Here is a 16,178-nt window from a genome sequence, read left to right as displayed (position 1 = left end):
CGATAATGGCGGGAGTCACGGAATCGAGGTTTAGAAGAGGCCAACCTCACATTAGGCTTGGGCTTGTCTTCCGGAAGTCACTGGGACTTTGAATCTCCCAAGTCTTTCACAATCTTTTCAAGATCCTCACCGAAAAGAGCTTCCCCTAAAGGGAAGCCTGGTAAGGCGCTGTTTAGAAGCCATGTCCACTGACCAGTGGCGGAGCCACAGAAGACGACGAGCCAAAATCACTAAAGCCATCTGTTTAGCAGATGCCCTGACCAGGTCATAAAGGGCGTCCGCCAATAGCAAGAGCCGACTCCATAGGAGGACCAGCAGAAGGGGGATAAGCAGGGTCAGGTGTTCTATATCCTGCTGGAACCAAGAAAGACAAGCCCTGGCAGCATAAGAGCTGCAAATAGAGGCCTGTAAGGTCAAAGCCGACACCTCAAAGGAACATTTAAGGGACGCTTCCAGACATCTATCCTGAACGTTTTTAAGCGCAACCCCACCTTGCACCGGAAGAGTGGTCTTCTTGGTGACTGCAGTAAAAAGAATCTAAAGTCAGAGCAGAAACCAGAGAAAGTCGGGCCATAGCCCTAGCCACTTTGAAAACACTCTCAGGGTCAGACCACTGAGCGGAAATCAGCTCTTGAATGGAATCATGCAGAGGAAAAGCTTTAGAAGGTCTCTGCGTGCTTGCCATTTTCAAATTAACTGAGGTTGACGCCTGAACCTCTGGATCTGAAATATTCACAGCCTCCAGGCCTGCGAGATCAGGACAGGTAACTCATCACAATTAAAATCCTGACAACCGCGGGTCATCCTGTTCAGCAAGAAGAAATTCAGCCTCTTCCAAGTCCTCCAGCCTACAAAGACGGCCAGACTCACCAGAGCCCGCCAAAATGGAAGGAGGAGGAGGAGAATGGGGTCCCAAGGACCCTTCCTCTGGCAAAGAAGTAATCCTCCTACGCTTAGCCCCAGAATGCTCAAGAAGCAAGAGTGAACCCAAATCTCCCTGAGAAAGAGAAGCCTCTCTGCCTACCAAAGGCTCTCTAGAAGGAAGAGGAATGGGAGGGGGGCACTGGGTACCCTTTCTTCATCAAATATGCCTGATGCATTAACATGATAAATTCTGGAGAAAAATCGGAACCCGAAGGGGCAGCAGGAGAAACTGCAGAAACCACCTCAGAAAGTGTTGGAATGTATTGTATTTTACATGCATTGCCTGTCACCAATTTTTTCTCTGTGATTACTCTGTGACCTCTGATGTAAATTACCTAGAGAGGTCACACCCATGCAACTTCCTGTGGGGGTCAGGCACAGCACATGGAGCTCATGATCTCTCCTAAGCTGAGAGGATCTATGGTGGTGTGAGCATCCATTACCATCTAAGCACATGGAAGAGCTGATATCCAAATGTATAGTATTATGTATATATAAGCCTGTCTGAATATAATCTAACTACAAACTGTGAGTAAACAGATGTTTTGTTACTTCAACTTAAAGTGACTCAGCAGTGAATTATTCTGGGGTGTATGAGAGAGATGAAGAAAAGAAATTAACATTTCTAAAGCTGAAGCTGTGTGTATAAAATCTGCTAATTATTTACTACAAATAATCCAACGAAAGGGTTATGGGCCAGGGCCAGGAATTGAAAAAGAAGAGAAATATTACCAGGCAGTAAAAAAGCCACATTTTTCTCTTAAGTTTTAAAAGAAAGATTCAGTCTGTCTCTCTCTCCCCCACACAGCAGACAGAAGGCTAAGAAAATGGCTGAGGGAGGAAATTCACCATTTTCTACTCTCTCAAGGTGCCTAAATTAACTGAATTTAATTATCAGCAGTGGGAACTAAGATTCATATGTCTCCTTCAAGCAAAGAAATTAATATATCTTAGACCAAAACAGAACAGCTGAAAATATGGCTGAATGGGACAATGCAAACTATTATGTGAAGTGCATGTTTTTGGAAGCTCTCTCAGAGAAACAAGCCATATTAGTGGAGGGAAAAGATACACCAAAGGACATTTTATATAAACTGAGAACTATGTATGCAACTACATATGCAAAACAGCAACCAATTTGGTTGGCAGAGTTGAATGAAACCAAATTAAGGGATAAAGTAAGTGTAATGATCACATTATGCATCTTATGTCTTCATTTCAAAAGCTAGAACTTCTGGAATTCCCATGTGTGATGCATTGAAAAGAGCATTTCTTTTTACCTCACTATCAAAGAAGTTTGATGTTTTTAGGTCTGTAAATGAAGCCATTGAAGGGCAATCTTTTGAACAGGCAGCATCAAAACTGAGGCAGGAATGCATAATTAATGATTCTGAGGAGAAGTGTCTCAAAGTCAGTCAGAGAGAAATGAAACAAATTTCTTGGCAAAGAACAGAGGAAGGCGGAGCTATGGGAAAACTCCACCCAAGGGCAAGCTGCTTTGCTACTCATGTGGAAAGGAGGGACATGTATCTAAATGGTGTAAGGAAACACAAAACACTCCCTCTAGCTCACCTAAGCCAATGGAACAAAAGAATTCTCCAACCAGGAAATGTATGAAGGACAATAATAACATAAGAGCTTCTAATGGCAGAAGAAAAATCTTTGACTATGGTAAATATAGTTCAAATGAAAGTACTTGGATTTTGGATTCGGGGAGCACATGCCATTTAACCAATTCTAAGGTATTCTTTCAGGAAATGAGTCCAGAAGAAGGTATTCTTAAACTGCAAACGCAGGGACTACTCAGATCCAAGCAAAAGGCATTGGATTCTTAAAATGCAAAGTGTCTAATGAAGTTAAAGAAATTCCTGTAAGTGATGTCTTGTATATTCCCCAAGGCAGTTTGCAATATGCTTAGTGTATCTACATTAGATAAGAAGGGATTTGTGATTCATTTTGAAAACAGTAAGTGCACAATCTCTAAAAATGATGAAGTGTATGCTGAAGCTTTTATGCATAATGATATTTATAAACTGAGCATTTCAGGTGAAGCCTCACATGGCGCAAGTAAGGAAGAATGATGGTAAATGTAGTCTGGAAACCTGGCACCGCCGCCTGGGACATCGTGATTTTAAGGTGATCCAGGATCTTCACAATGGGCAACTAGCCACAGGCATTCAGATCAGTGCAGATACTGGTAAAATGGAGAAATGCATAGACTGTGTTACTCAAAAAGGTGTGAGACCCTCATTTCCTGCATACACAGGAAATAGGAGTAATAAAGTACTGGACTTAATACACAGTGACTTATGTGGACCGTTTATATCCCATCATTGGGAAATACAGATTTGTGCTAATATTCTTGGATGATTTCTCTAGATATTGTGTGGCCTATTTGCTGAAAGAAAAAAAGTCAAGTCACAGACATGCTGAAGAAATATGTAGCCATGGTGAGCAATAAATTGAAAGAAAACCAAAGGTTCTTCAGACCGACAATGGTGGTGAGTTCACTTCACAAAGCATGCGCACATTTCTAGAACAAGAAGGCATTCAGCATATCACAACAGTAGCTTATACACCAGAGCAAAATTCTGTTGCAGAGAGAAAATTTAGGTCACTTGTGGAAATGACCAGATGTATGCTGTCAGATAGCAATCTCCCTAAAAGACTATGGGGGGGAAGCCATTCTCACAGCAGTGTACCTACAAAACAGAATGCCAACTAAAGGCGCTGAGCGCACACCACATGAGGACATGGCATGGTAGGAAGCCAAACCTGTCACACATAAGAACATTTGGAAGTACAGCATATGCTCATGTACCAAAGCAAAGAAGGCATAAGCTGGATTCCACAACAGAAAGGGGCAGTTTTAGTTGGCTATGCTCCAGGACACAAAGGATATAGAATTTTGAATCTGAAAACTTGCATTGTTGGCATAAGACATGTTACATATTTTGATGAAAACAAAAGGGTTGATAAAGGCTGGATTATCCCAGATGAGCCTTATCATCCAGAATATGAAACTAGAACCATAATAGACATTGCCAGTGTATATAAATGCCATACCAAGGCAGATGTCTGAAAGCAACTCATCTGTATCTAACGAGGAACAGGCAGAGGAAGCAGACACAGAAAGGATCACGCAGGAGACAGTACAGTTGGAGAAGGGGAATCAATTGGAGAAGGACTCTCAGATTAGAGGATGCAGAAAGGTCAGACCAACCTGTGTCAGACGCTCATCCAGGGAAAACAAGGTGTTCCACCCCCAAGACTGTCTTACCTAACAAAGTCAGCAGAAGCTCAAGAGCCCTTAACATGGGATGAGATTGAGAAAATGCCAGCAGAAGAAGCTGCTGAATGGCGTAAAGCTGCACAAGAAGAAATTGATGCATTGGATAAAAATAATACTTGGATTCTTACAAAAATTACCTCCTGGCAAGAAAGCTATAGGATGCAAATGGGTATTCAAGTTAAAAAGGAATGCACAAGGAAAAGTGGAAAGGTATAAAGCCAGATTAGTGGCAAAGGGATATCTTCAAAAATATGGAGAAGATTTTGATGAAGTGTTTGCACCTGTAGTGAAACACACGACAATTAGAACACTTCTGAGCATTGCAGTCTCAAAAGGCATGCAAGTCAACCACATTGATGTGAAAACAGCGTTTCTTCATGGAGATATAACTGAAGACTTGTACATGGAACAGCCAACAGGTTTCATAAATACAAAACAAGACAGCTAGTGTGTAAATTAAACAAAGGTCTTTATGGATTAAAGCAAAGTGCAAAATGTTGGAATGACAAATTGCATGAAATATTGACAAATTTAGGATTTAAGCAAGGTGAAGCAGATAATGCTTGTACACTAGGTGCAGAAATGGACAATATGCATACATTTAGCTTTTGTTGATGATCTGCTCATTGCAAGCGAAAGTGAGCAAGAGTACAAGGACATTGTAAAATATTTAAACCTGAATGTTGAGATAAAAGAACTTGGTAATGTGTCATACTATCTTGGTATAGAATTGAGAAAACAAAATGATGGTTCTTATCTTCTAAGCCAGAAGCAGAAAATAAATGAGCTTATTGAAAGTTTAGGTATGCAAGATGCCCAAGTTGTAAGCACTCCCATGATCACTGATTTTCTGAAGGATGAAACAGTAAGAGAACCTTTACCAGATAACATCCAATATAGATCAGCCATAGGTAAGCTTTTATATCTGACTACCACATACAGGGCTGATATAGCAAATGCAGTAGGAATTTTGAGCAGAAGGGTCAGCTTCACCTACCAAATCAGATTGGACTGCAGTTAAAAGGATGGTAAGGTATTTAAAAGGTACCATTGATTGTAAATTAAAGATTTCAGCCAATAGTAATCCAAAACTAATATGTTACTGTGATTCAGATTGGGCAGGGGATCATTCTGATTATAAATCCACAAGTGGATATGTGTTTATGTATGGAAATGTACAAATTTCATGGGCCAGTCATAAACAAAGTATTGTGAGTCTGTCTTCTACAGAAGCTGAATATGTGGCCGTATCAGAAGCATGCAGAGAACTGATGTGGATTGAAAAACTTTTGCTGGATTTTGGAATAGCTGAAAAGAGACCAATCCAGATAATGGAAGATAATCAGAGCTGCATCCGACTGTCACAGAATGACAAGGTTCAGTCACAGCACCAAGCACATCGCAACGAAATACCACAACGTGCGAGAGTTGGCGAAAGAAGGGGTCATCAGTCTACACTATTGTCACAACCAGTGAGATGACAGCTGACATCATGACCAAACCGTTACCCAGAGAACATTTTGAGAATCTGCGTATAAAGCTTGGACTTTGTATGAATTAATAATTGCTGACAGTTATGCATGAGAAGGGGTTTGTGTGAATGTATTGTATTTTACATGCATTGCCTGTCACCAATTTTTTCTCTGTGATTACTCTGTGACCTCTGATGTAAATTACCTAGAGAGGTCCACCCATGCAACTTCCTGTGGGGGTCAGGCACAGCACATGGAGCTCATGAATCTCTCCTAAGCTGAGAGGATCTATGGTGGTGTGAGCATCCATTACCATCTAAGCACATGGAAAGAGCTGATAATCCAAATGTATAGTATTATGTATATATAAGCCTGTCTGAATATAATCTACTACAAACTGTGAGTAAACGATGTTTTGTTACTTCAACTTTAAAGTGACTCAGCAGTGAATTATTCTGGGTGTATGAGAGAGATGAAGAAAAGAAATTAACATTTCTAAAGCTGAAGCTGTGTGTATAAAATCTGCTAATTATTTACTACAAATAATCCAACAGAAAGTGCTCCTGAGGCGCAAGGGGCCGAAACAGTCAGACCAGAAAGGAGGGAAGGATCCACAGAAGAAAATGGCACTGGCTCCACAACCGCCTCCGACGTGGAAAAAACCAACGCGCACCGCTGAGACAGACACGTGGGAAGACTCCCCTACAATACTCCCCGGAACCCCTCAGAGTTCAGGCAGACCTCGGAGCATCGAGTGCTATGCAACAGCCCGCTGGAACACCATTTGACACTTTCCGCCACCCATAGGCACCAGTCCGCCCCCCCCCCCCCCCCCCCATCCCCTCACTCCCCCCCGTTCTCCCCTACTCCCTAGTCCCTCCCCCCCCCCCCCCCCCCCCCCCCCCCCCCCCCCCCCCGGAGCTGAAGCGAGACGCCGCCCAAACAAAGAAAACACTCACTGAGGCAGAGAACTCAAGTGGCAGCGGCGACTCTCAGAAGGAGTTTACTGTACTCCAGCTCCCTACAGCTGCTCAGAAAATCAGACGAGCCCGCCTGCCATTTTTTTTTTTTTTTTGTTTAGCTGGCTGTAAGCTGCAGAGCTGTGAGGAGAAACTTTTTTTTTTTTTTTGCAGCACAGGGAGCTGAGGAGACAGAGTAGGACAGGGACTTGCGAAACAAGTATGTCCCTAAGGTGGGCACCGTTCAGCCACACGCCCCCAAGCTCAACTGGCAGACTAGCCCAGGAGCCTCCTCAAGGAGAATCCAGGAGCTGGGAGGAATCCGTCCACAACCTGCTGGAGATAGAGATATACTGAGGTGATAGGGAGCTGGGCGTCCAGGGTCACTGCTATCTCTTCAGTGTCTCTATCTCCACCTGCTGGTAGGTGGATACAACCTACCAGTTCCTGGATTCATCTGCTGCTGAGGCTAAGGAAACAAGCATATAAGGAAAACAATGCATAATACACTGCACTCAGTTTCAAAAAGTACAAAACTGTTGGATATGCCTTTATTTTGTATACTAATGTAAGTTTGAAGACATTTGCACATGCTTTAATCACCAATAAAAACAGGTAAACAATAAAGACACATAGGTGTCTAGGTTCCTTTTATAAACAGGCTTAAAGTACCTTTCTGGTCTTCTCATGGAGATGTCCTGTTATAAAAATCAGGCTCTTGATGTAAATTTGACTTTAAAGTGTTTGATGTGGACCATCTGAATATATCACTTCTTACCTCATGCTGGGAATGGCATGGTACCCAAGCCTGAAGGTCACACTGTCTGAAGCCAAACCATCTTGTATCATCTTTTCCCCAATCTTATGCATGTGCTGTAGTAGTTCCAGATGTTCTTTTTTTATGGCTTTTAGACTAGAGACAGCTTCCCAGGGCAAAACTAACCAGTGGAACTGGGCTTTGGGATATTTGTCCTTGATAACCACAACCCTTTCATCTTGATAAACCTGGTACAAACAAGAGGACAGTAATAGCTTTCCTTACTGCACTGGTAAGCGTGGTATGCATGCTACTTTCAAAAAAAAAAACCCCCACAGCATTCCAGTAATAAACAGCTCCAGGATACTAGGTAGGGGAACATTTGATGTATACTGTATATGGAGTCTGTTTGTCTTACTTCAGATCAAATGCTACAATTCTGACCTGCAAGGCAGGATCCTGCATAGAGGTCTTCAGGCCCTGACTCCAATGCCTGGTATGACTCTGAAACATAAGAGACAATGTTGCTCTTAACTACAAGAGAAAAGAAATGGAGAGGACAAGAAGGGAAAGTTGGCTCCAGTGTAGGTCAGGATCACCAAAGTGAAGAAGAGAACCACTATTACACCAATCAATACAGGCAAACCACCTCCTCTAACCCCCCCCCCCCCAACACTACTGCCTTGTATATAAATCTATAACTAAAATAACCTCACAGGAAGGTGGGGGTGCCCTCTTTGGTGGCAAAATTGAGAAGGGTATCGGGATCAGTTTTACTTTTATTAGTTATCATAGTAGACTGTCTCTAGGCTTTCAACTCCTGACTTGTCACTTTTATCTTATCCTTGTGTCCTTCTGTCTGTCCTTCCCTTATCCTTATTGATCCTGTTTGTCCTGATTTAGATTGTAAGCTCTTTTGAGCAGGGACTGTCTTTCTTCATGTTCAATTGTAAAGCGCTGCGTACGACTGATAGCGCTATAGAAGTGATTTATAGTAGTAGGCTCCAACAACTGATAAAAGAAAAATATGCACTATTTACAGATCTATCCATTATTACTGCACTGTCTTGTGAACTGTACAGAAATGAAAGGAAAGATATTTTAAATACGGAGAGGTCCTTGTATCACAATAATTACATGAGATTTACTAGCAGCTCTCCTGTTGTCATAGGCTATGGCACTACCAGAGTTGGCAAAATGTCTCAGCTATGTATTCAGATACTTTATGTCACTCCCTACAATGTGAAACAAACAACTCTGCTGCCTAGCCTCCATGACCATTTTTCCTCCATCAACAGCTTTCCTTTACTTCTGCTCAACCACTTTCTTCCCCAGCTTCTCTCATTCTACTCCTCTCTCCATTGCTTCCTTGCATGTTCCCCAATTTATCAGCTGCTTCCATGATGGTATGGAGCATGCCCCTTTTTGAGACAGAAATGGCTATGCTGAAAAGACTATACAGTTTTCTAAAGTATCATATCTCTCTGTTTTTGTCCAGCTTATGACCCTTTTTGCCTGTTTGTGCAATTTCCCTATTTGTGTTGAAAATTATCTTTTTCTTCATTTTAGGTGAATTTCCTAGTTGCCTTTCAATAGTACTGCAACCTTTCATTGGCACTAAAACTGTGACCTACTGAAAATTGTTTTTTAAACATACTGCCCTGTGTCTTTACTGTTGTATATTTGTATCTGTATTTATGGTAAAATTATGTATAATCATACCTGATAATTTTCTTTCCATTAATCATAGCTGATCAATCCATAGACTGGTGGGTTGTGTCCATCTACCAGCAGGTGGAGATAGAGAGCAAACTTTTGCCTCCCTATATGTGGTCATGTGCTGCCGGAAACTCCTCAGTATGTCGATATCAAAGCTCCATCCGCAGGACTCAGCACTTAGAGAATTACACCCACGAAGGGACACTCTGCCCAGCTCACCACCGCCGAAACGGGGGAGGGGAATTAACCCAGCTCATCCCCACACAAGTGGGGGAGGGGAATCCGTCCAGCTCATCCCCGCAGAGCGGGGGAGGGACACCACACCCGCCGATGCGGGGGGATCTGGCTTATCCTGCAACCGCAACCGCGGGAGGAGCTGACTGACCCTAACACCGCCGAAGCGGGAGGGGTACAAAGCTGCCCTACAGCCGCACGAAGCGGGAGGGAGTGCCGGCAGAATTTATGTCTCAATCCAGCCCCGTAAAACGGAGGGGAGAGGAATGCAGCAGCTCACTGTAACACAAACTCGTCTCAACTCTTGAAGAATCCAAGTGAAAGAACTTGAACACGAAGTCTTTCTGAAATAACTGAAGACTAAACTTGAACCTGAAATGCAACCAGAATAAAAACAGAACAGATATCTGGGAGGGGCTATGGATTGATCAGCTATGATTAATGGAAAGAAAATTATCAGGTATGATTATACATAATTTTACCTTCCATATCATCAAGCTGATCAATCCATAGACTGGTGGGATGTACCGAAGCAGTACTCACCCAGGGCGGGACATAGAAATCCCTGACCTCAACACTGAAGCTCCAAACCGGGCCTCCGCCCGTGCAGCCACAGTCAAACGGTAATGCTTGGAGAATGTATGAGCCGAAGCCCCCGTTGCCGCCTTGCATATCTCTTCCAAGGAGACGGATCCGGCCTCTGCCATCGAGGCCGCCTGAGCTCTCGTGGAGTGAGCCTTCAGCTGGATAGGCGGCACCTTCCCCGCGGCCACATAAGCCGCTGCAATGGCTTCCTTGACCCATCTTGCCACTGTAGGCTTAGCAGCCTGCAGACCCTTACGAGGACCTGCAAACAGGACAAACAGATGATCCGATTTCCGGAAATCATTGGTCACTTCCAAGTATCTGAAGATGACTCGTCTCACATCCAGATATTTAAGAGCAGAGTACTCCTCTGGGTAGTCCTCCCTACGAAAGGAAGGGAGACAGAGCTGCTGATTCACATGGAAGCGAGAAACAATCTTGGGCAGGAAGGAAGGCACTGTGCGAATAGTCACTCCTGCCTCAGTGAACTGCAGAAAAGGCTCTCGACATGAGAGCGCCTGGAGCTCGGAAACTCTTCTGGCTGAAGTGATAGCCACCAAAAAGACTGCTTTCAACGTCAGGTCTTTCAGAGATGCCCTCGACAAGGGTTCAAAAGGCGGCTTCTGCAATGCTCTTAGCACCAGGTTGAGATTCCACGCAGGCACCACTGAGTGCAGAGGAGGGCGCAGGTGATTAACTCCCTTGAGAAAGCGCACCACATCTGGCTGCGAAGCCAGGGAAGCACCCTTCAGGCGGCCCCTGAAGCAAGCCAGAGCCGCTACCTGGACTTTAAGGGAACTGAGCGACAGGCCTTTCTCCAGACCTTTTTGCAGGAACGCCAACACTGAAGAAATTGGAGCAGTGAAGGGAGAAAGTGAGCCTGCTTCACACCATGCTGCAAAGATACGCCAAACCCTGGCGTAAGCAGTAGAAGTAGAGCGTTTCCTCGCTCTCAGCATAGTGGCGATGACCTTGTCTGAGAAGCCCTTCTTCCTCAGACGCTGCCGCTCAATAGCCAGGCCGTAAGACCAAAGGGAGAGGGATCCTCCATCACCACGGGACCCTGATGTAACCGGCCCTGCTCCACTGACAGCCGCAGAGGATCGTCGACTGAGAGCCTGATCAAGTCCGCATACCAGGGACGTCTGGGCCAATCCGGACCCACCAGGATTACCCTGCCGGGATGCTTTGCCACCCGGTCTAGCACCCTGCCCAACATGGGCCAGGGCGGGAACACATAGAGGAGCTCTTGTGTCGGCCACTGTTGGAGAAGAGCATCTACTCCCAGGGATCGAGGGTCCCGTCCTCTGCTGAAAAAGCGCGGCACTTGGCAATTGGCCGATGACGCCATCAGATCTAGGCTCGGCTGGCCCCAGCGCTTCGTGATGTCCAAGAACGCCTGAGCAGATAGTTGCCACTCTCCGGGCTCCAAGGTATGGCGACTGAGAAAGTCCGCCTTGACATTCATGACTCCGGCAATGTGGGCCGCTGAAAGCTGCTCCAGGTTCGCTTCCGCCCACTGGCAAAGACTCATAGCCTCCTTGGCTAGAGGGGCGCTCTTGGTACCTCCCTGGCGGTTGATATAGACCACAGCCGTGGCATTGTCCGACAGGACCCGTACAGGCTACAACACCAGTACCGGGATGAACTCCAATAACACCAACCGAATGGCTCTGAGTTCCAGGAGGTTGATAGACCACTTGCCTCTGCAGGAGACTAGAGCCCCTGCCCTGTCCTTCCCAAGCAGTGGGCTCCCCAGCCCATCAAAGAGGCGTCTGTCGTGACGACAATCCACTCCGGGGTCACCAGAGGCAATCCTGCAGACAACTTGTCTGTCTGCGTCCACCAGCTCAGCGCGTTGCGCACTGCTGGGTCCACGGGAAGGCGCACAGCATAATCCTCCGACATCGGAGTCCAGCGCAGCAGCAGAGATAGCTGTAGTGGTCTCATATGAGCCCTGGCCCAGGGCACTACTTCCATCGTGGCCGTCATAGAGCCCAACAGCTGCACGTAGTCCCAAGCCCGAATAGGAGAGGCTACTAGGAACTAGTCCACCTGAGCCTGAAGCTTGACAATCCGATTGTCTGGCAGGAACACTCTGCCCACTTGGGTGTCGAATCGAACTCCCAGATACTCCAGGGACTGAGTCGGGCGCAGCTGGCTCTTCTTCCAGTTGATGATCCATCCCAGGGAGCTCACAAGAGCAACTACCCGGTCCATAGCTTTGCCGCACTCTGCATAAGAGGGGGCTCGGATCAACCAGTCGTCCAGATAAGGATGGACTTGTACTCCTTCCTTTAGCAGGAAGGCCGCTATGACCCCCATTACTTTGGAAAAGGTCTGCGGAGCAGTAGCCAACCCGAAAGGGAGGGCTCTGAACTGGAAGTGTCGTCTCAGGACTGTAAAACGCAGAAAGCGTTGGAGAGGAGGCCAGATGGGAATATGCAGGTACGCTTCCTTGATGTCCAAGGAAGCCAAGAACTCTCCTGCCTTCACTGCCGCTATAACAGAGCGGAGAGTCTCCATGCGAAAGTGCCTCACTTTCCAGGCCAGATTGACCCCTTTGAGGTCGAGGATAGGCCGGACAGAACCTCCTTTCTTTGGAACCACAAAGTAAATGGAGTAACGTCCCTTGCCAATCTGATTTTTTGGCACCGGAACGACCGCACCCAGGCGGATCAGGTTGTCCAAGGTCTGCTGCACTGCCACAGCTTGACCGGAGACTTGCAGGGAGAGAGTACAAACCCGTCTCTTAAGGGTTGGCAGAACTCTAGCTTGTAGCCGTCTCTGATGACTTCCAGCACCCACGCGTCTGAAGTTATAGTGGTCCACTCGCCCAGAAACGAGGACAGCCGTCCTCCAATCTGCACTGGGGCGTGGACCAAGGCCCCGTCATTGGGTACGAGACCCTGGGGGAGGACCGGAGGGAGCACCTCCGGGACGGCGGTCTCTGCGAAAGGAATGCTGCTTGGGGGAGAAATTCCTCTTGAAGGAAGAGGGGGCAGAGGAACCCGACTTGCCCGGGCGGTACCGACGGGCTTCCAGCAACCGTCCTCTGGAGGTACCGGGACGAGTACTAGCCCGAGCCCTGACCTCTGGTAATTTCTTGCCCTTAGACGTGCCGAGATCGGTCACGATTTTGTCCAGCTCGACCCCAAAGAGCAGCTTGCCTTTAAAAGGCAATCTAGCCAGGCGGGATTTAGAGGCGTGGTCAGCAGACCAATGTTTCAGCCAAAGCCACCGCCGCGCAGAGACTGTCTGAGCCATGCCTTTAGCTGAGGCTCTCAAGACATCATACAGCAAGTCTGCCAAATAGGCTAAGCCCGATTCCCGGGCCGGCCAATCAGCCCTCAAGGAAAGATCCGAGGGGGAAGCCCGCTGCACCATAGTCAGGCACGCCCTGGCCACATAGGAGCCGCAAACTGAGGCCTGCAAACTTAAAGCAGCTGCCTCAAAGGACGACCTTAAGGCCGCCTCCAATCTTCTGTCTTGGGCGTCCTTTAGGGCCGTGCCACCTTCCACCGGCAACGCCGTTTTCTTAGTCACCGCAGTGATTAAAGAATCCACGGTAGGCCACAGATAGGCCTCACGTTCACTCACAGCCAAAGGATAGAGGCGGGACATAGCCCTAGCCACTTTAAGGCTCGTTTCCGGGACATCCCATTGAGCCGCAATTAAGGTGTGCATGGCATCATGCACGTGGAAGGATCTAGGCAGGCGCTTCGTCCCCAGCATAATGGCAGAGCCAACAGGGGCTGAGGGAGAGACGTCCTCCGGAGAGGAAATCTTCAAAGTGTCCATGGCCTGTAAAAACAGGTTGGGCAAATCCTCTGGGCTAAAAAGCCGCGCTGCAGAGGGGTCATCCGCTCCATCCGAGCGGGGATCTATCTCCTCCAAGGAATCCGCAAAGGACCGTTGGGAGACCTCAGACACGCTGCCCTCATCTACATCGGAGGAGACAAAGTCCTCCAAGGCCTGGAAATCAACCCGAGGGCGTTACCTCTGGGAACCTCAACCTCTTTATCAGAAGAGGGAGCAGGGGCAGCGTTTTGCATGAGGAAAGCCTGATGCAGCAGCAAAACAAACTCGGGGGAGAAACCCCCCAGACTGTGCACTTCCGCAGCCTGGGCAACAGCCCTAGACGCACTCTCAACCGGCGCTCGCAATAGCGGGGGAGAGACATGCTGCGCATCCAAAATGGCGTCCGGCGCGAAACTCCGTGAAGGAGCCGCGCGGGAAGAACGGCGCTTAACTTTAGCCGCTTGTGCCGTCGCCCAAATTAAGGGCGTTCATGGCATTAATGTCTCCAACCTCAAGGGCGGCCCACGAAGAAGCCGTCCGAGCCGCGTGGCCGGCCAAGATGGCGGAGGCGAGGAGCGGGGGATGGGCGTTTATGGCGGGAAAAAACCGCCACGCCGGAGGAACGACCGGGACATTCATCGGTCACTAAACTGTCACCCATCAAGGGCGAATCAGGTTGTAAAACCCCCGCATCCCCTCTAGAAGCGCTCCAGCGATCCGGGGAGCGACCCTTTGCGCCCTCGCCCTCCGACGCCATATGCCACGAGGAGAAGAATCGGGGAACCCCCTGCCCGCTATAAAAAGGTAAAATTACCTGCTTGCCGCTCCGAGCTGTAACGAACTGGTGTCCCAGTGAGTAGCTGCAATGAACGTTTAAAGAAACGTCGAATTAAACGCCTTTAAAGACGTTTAAAATTTTTTTTTTTTAAACGGAGCCAGCGGGAGGGGGGAAAAAAGGAGGGACCTGGCACCACCAGGTTTGCACTTGCTCAAAAGAGCCCTCAACCCCAGGCCTCAACAAAACCTAAGGATTAGGCTTGGAGGCCTAGCCAGAGCTGCTGCTGTGTGTGACCACCACCTGCTGAGATAGAGAACATACTGAGGAGTTTCCGGCAGCACATGACCACATATAGGGAGGCAAAAGTTTGCTCTCTATCTCCACCTGCTGGTAGATGGACACAACCCACCAGTCTATGGATTGATCAGCTTGATGATATGGAAGCAATTGTTTTAACTGTAACCCCTGGATGTAAGTGTAGTTCCAAAACATGACCATGTTGTGGTTTTAAGATGTTTAAAAACATATTAAAGTATGAATTAAGTTATTTTTCAATAGTAAAATGTGATATTGCTAATGTACATTGGATAACTAGTTCATCTTGGGCCCCCTGCTCTCCTTTTTAGCATTTGAAGCATCATGAAATACAGGAAAAGTTTTGCTGACAAAGCAACTCACTCACCTTTTCATTGGGAATGTAGGGATGTTTCATGGTGCAGACATTACCACTGCTTGGCTTAGAATTCAAAGGAACATCTTGCAACTCTGAATGTTCCACTTTTATGCTCTTTCCAATCCTGGTTTCAGTGCTACTGCCTTGAGAACTTTCACATGGCCTCTTGGTGATGTTTTTCTTCAAAAGTACCTTTGTGTGCTGCCCCCCTGTTTCTTCAGAAAATTCTACAGCATAGGGGTAAAGTCTGTTTACAATGTAAAGAACTTGTCCAGGCCTTAGCTTCATTCTTTGGTCCTTACCAATGTCCACAAAATCCACACTGGTTGGATTAATTCCTAGCTATATAGAAGAAGCAGTTATTTTTCAGCTATAGCCAGGGCTAAATCCAAATACTGATACTAATGCTCAGAACATTAACAGTATGCAGCACAAAATATCCTTTGACTTCAGGCAATCAGTTTTTGGTGAAGCACAGATTAAAAAGTCAGATCTGTTTATCATTTGGTTTGGGGTTTTTTTTTTTTTGGGGGGGGGGGGCAATTGGGTTTTTTTACTTTTTAACTTTGGGATGCCAGCTCAGTCAGAAATGCCCCCCCGCCACACCAAAAAAAAAGGGATATTGCATCATGAGCCCTCATTCACAGCTGCTCGGGATTTTAACACCTTGTTCTTTTCACTCATCTACCCTCCTTCCCCTGTAATTAAGCCAACTCAGAAAATCTTGCCTCAACAATCTACTACATTTCTTTGAAGGGGCAAATAAACACGTGGATAGATGAGCTGATTGATGTGTATTTGGATTTTCAAAAGACATTTCACAAAGTGCCTTATGAAAGACACCTGCGGAAATTAGAAAGTCATAGGATACGAGGCAATGTGGATTAAAAACTGGTTAAAAAGAAACAACAGTAGGGTTGAATGGTCAGTATTCTCAACAGAGTAGGGGAAAACGTGGGGTTGCCTAGGGGTCTGTGCTGGGAT

At 46.7% G+C, this 16,178-nt stretch overlaps 1 protein-coding gene across 5 annotated transcripts in view; it reads right to left on the bottom strand.

Moving 5' to 3' along the window:
* Window positions 1–16,178, bottom strand: part of APTX (aprataxin) — a 331,981-nt gene that overhangs the window by 162,966 nt on the left and 152,837 nt on the right. For 4 of the 5 annotated variants that reach the window (XM_030194334.1, XM_030194337.1, XM_030194335.1 and 1 more), the window contains exons 4-6: window positions 15,204–15,536; window positions 7,849–7,908; window positions 7,426–7,652 (exon numbers count right to left, since the gene is read on the bottom strand). In XM_030194334.1, the coding sequence (XP_030050194.1) occupies window positions 7,426–7,652; window positions 7,849–7,908; window positions 15,204–15,536 (620 nt within the window). The remainder of the gene's footprint in view (window positions 1–7,425; window positions 7,653–7,848; window positions 7,909–15,203; window positions 15,537–16,178) is intronic. The other variant, XM_030194338.1, reaches the window with a different exon arrangement.

Source organism: Microcaecilia unicolor, chromosome 2 (genome assembly GCF_901765095.1).
Source record: "Microcaecilia unicolor chromosome 2, aMicUni1.1, whole genome shotgun sequence".
Taxonomy (NCBI): domain Eukaryota; kingdom Metazoa; phylum Chordata; class Amphibia; order Gymnophiona; family Siphonopidae; genus Microcaecilia; species Microcaecilia unicolor.
The sequence above is the reverse complement of the archived record's forward strand: the minus strand, read 5'-3'. Positions and strand labels throughout refer to the sequence as shown.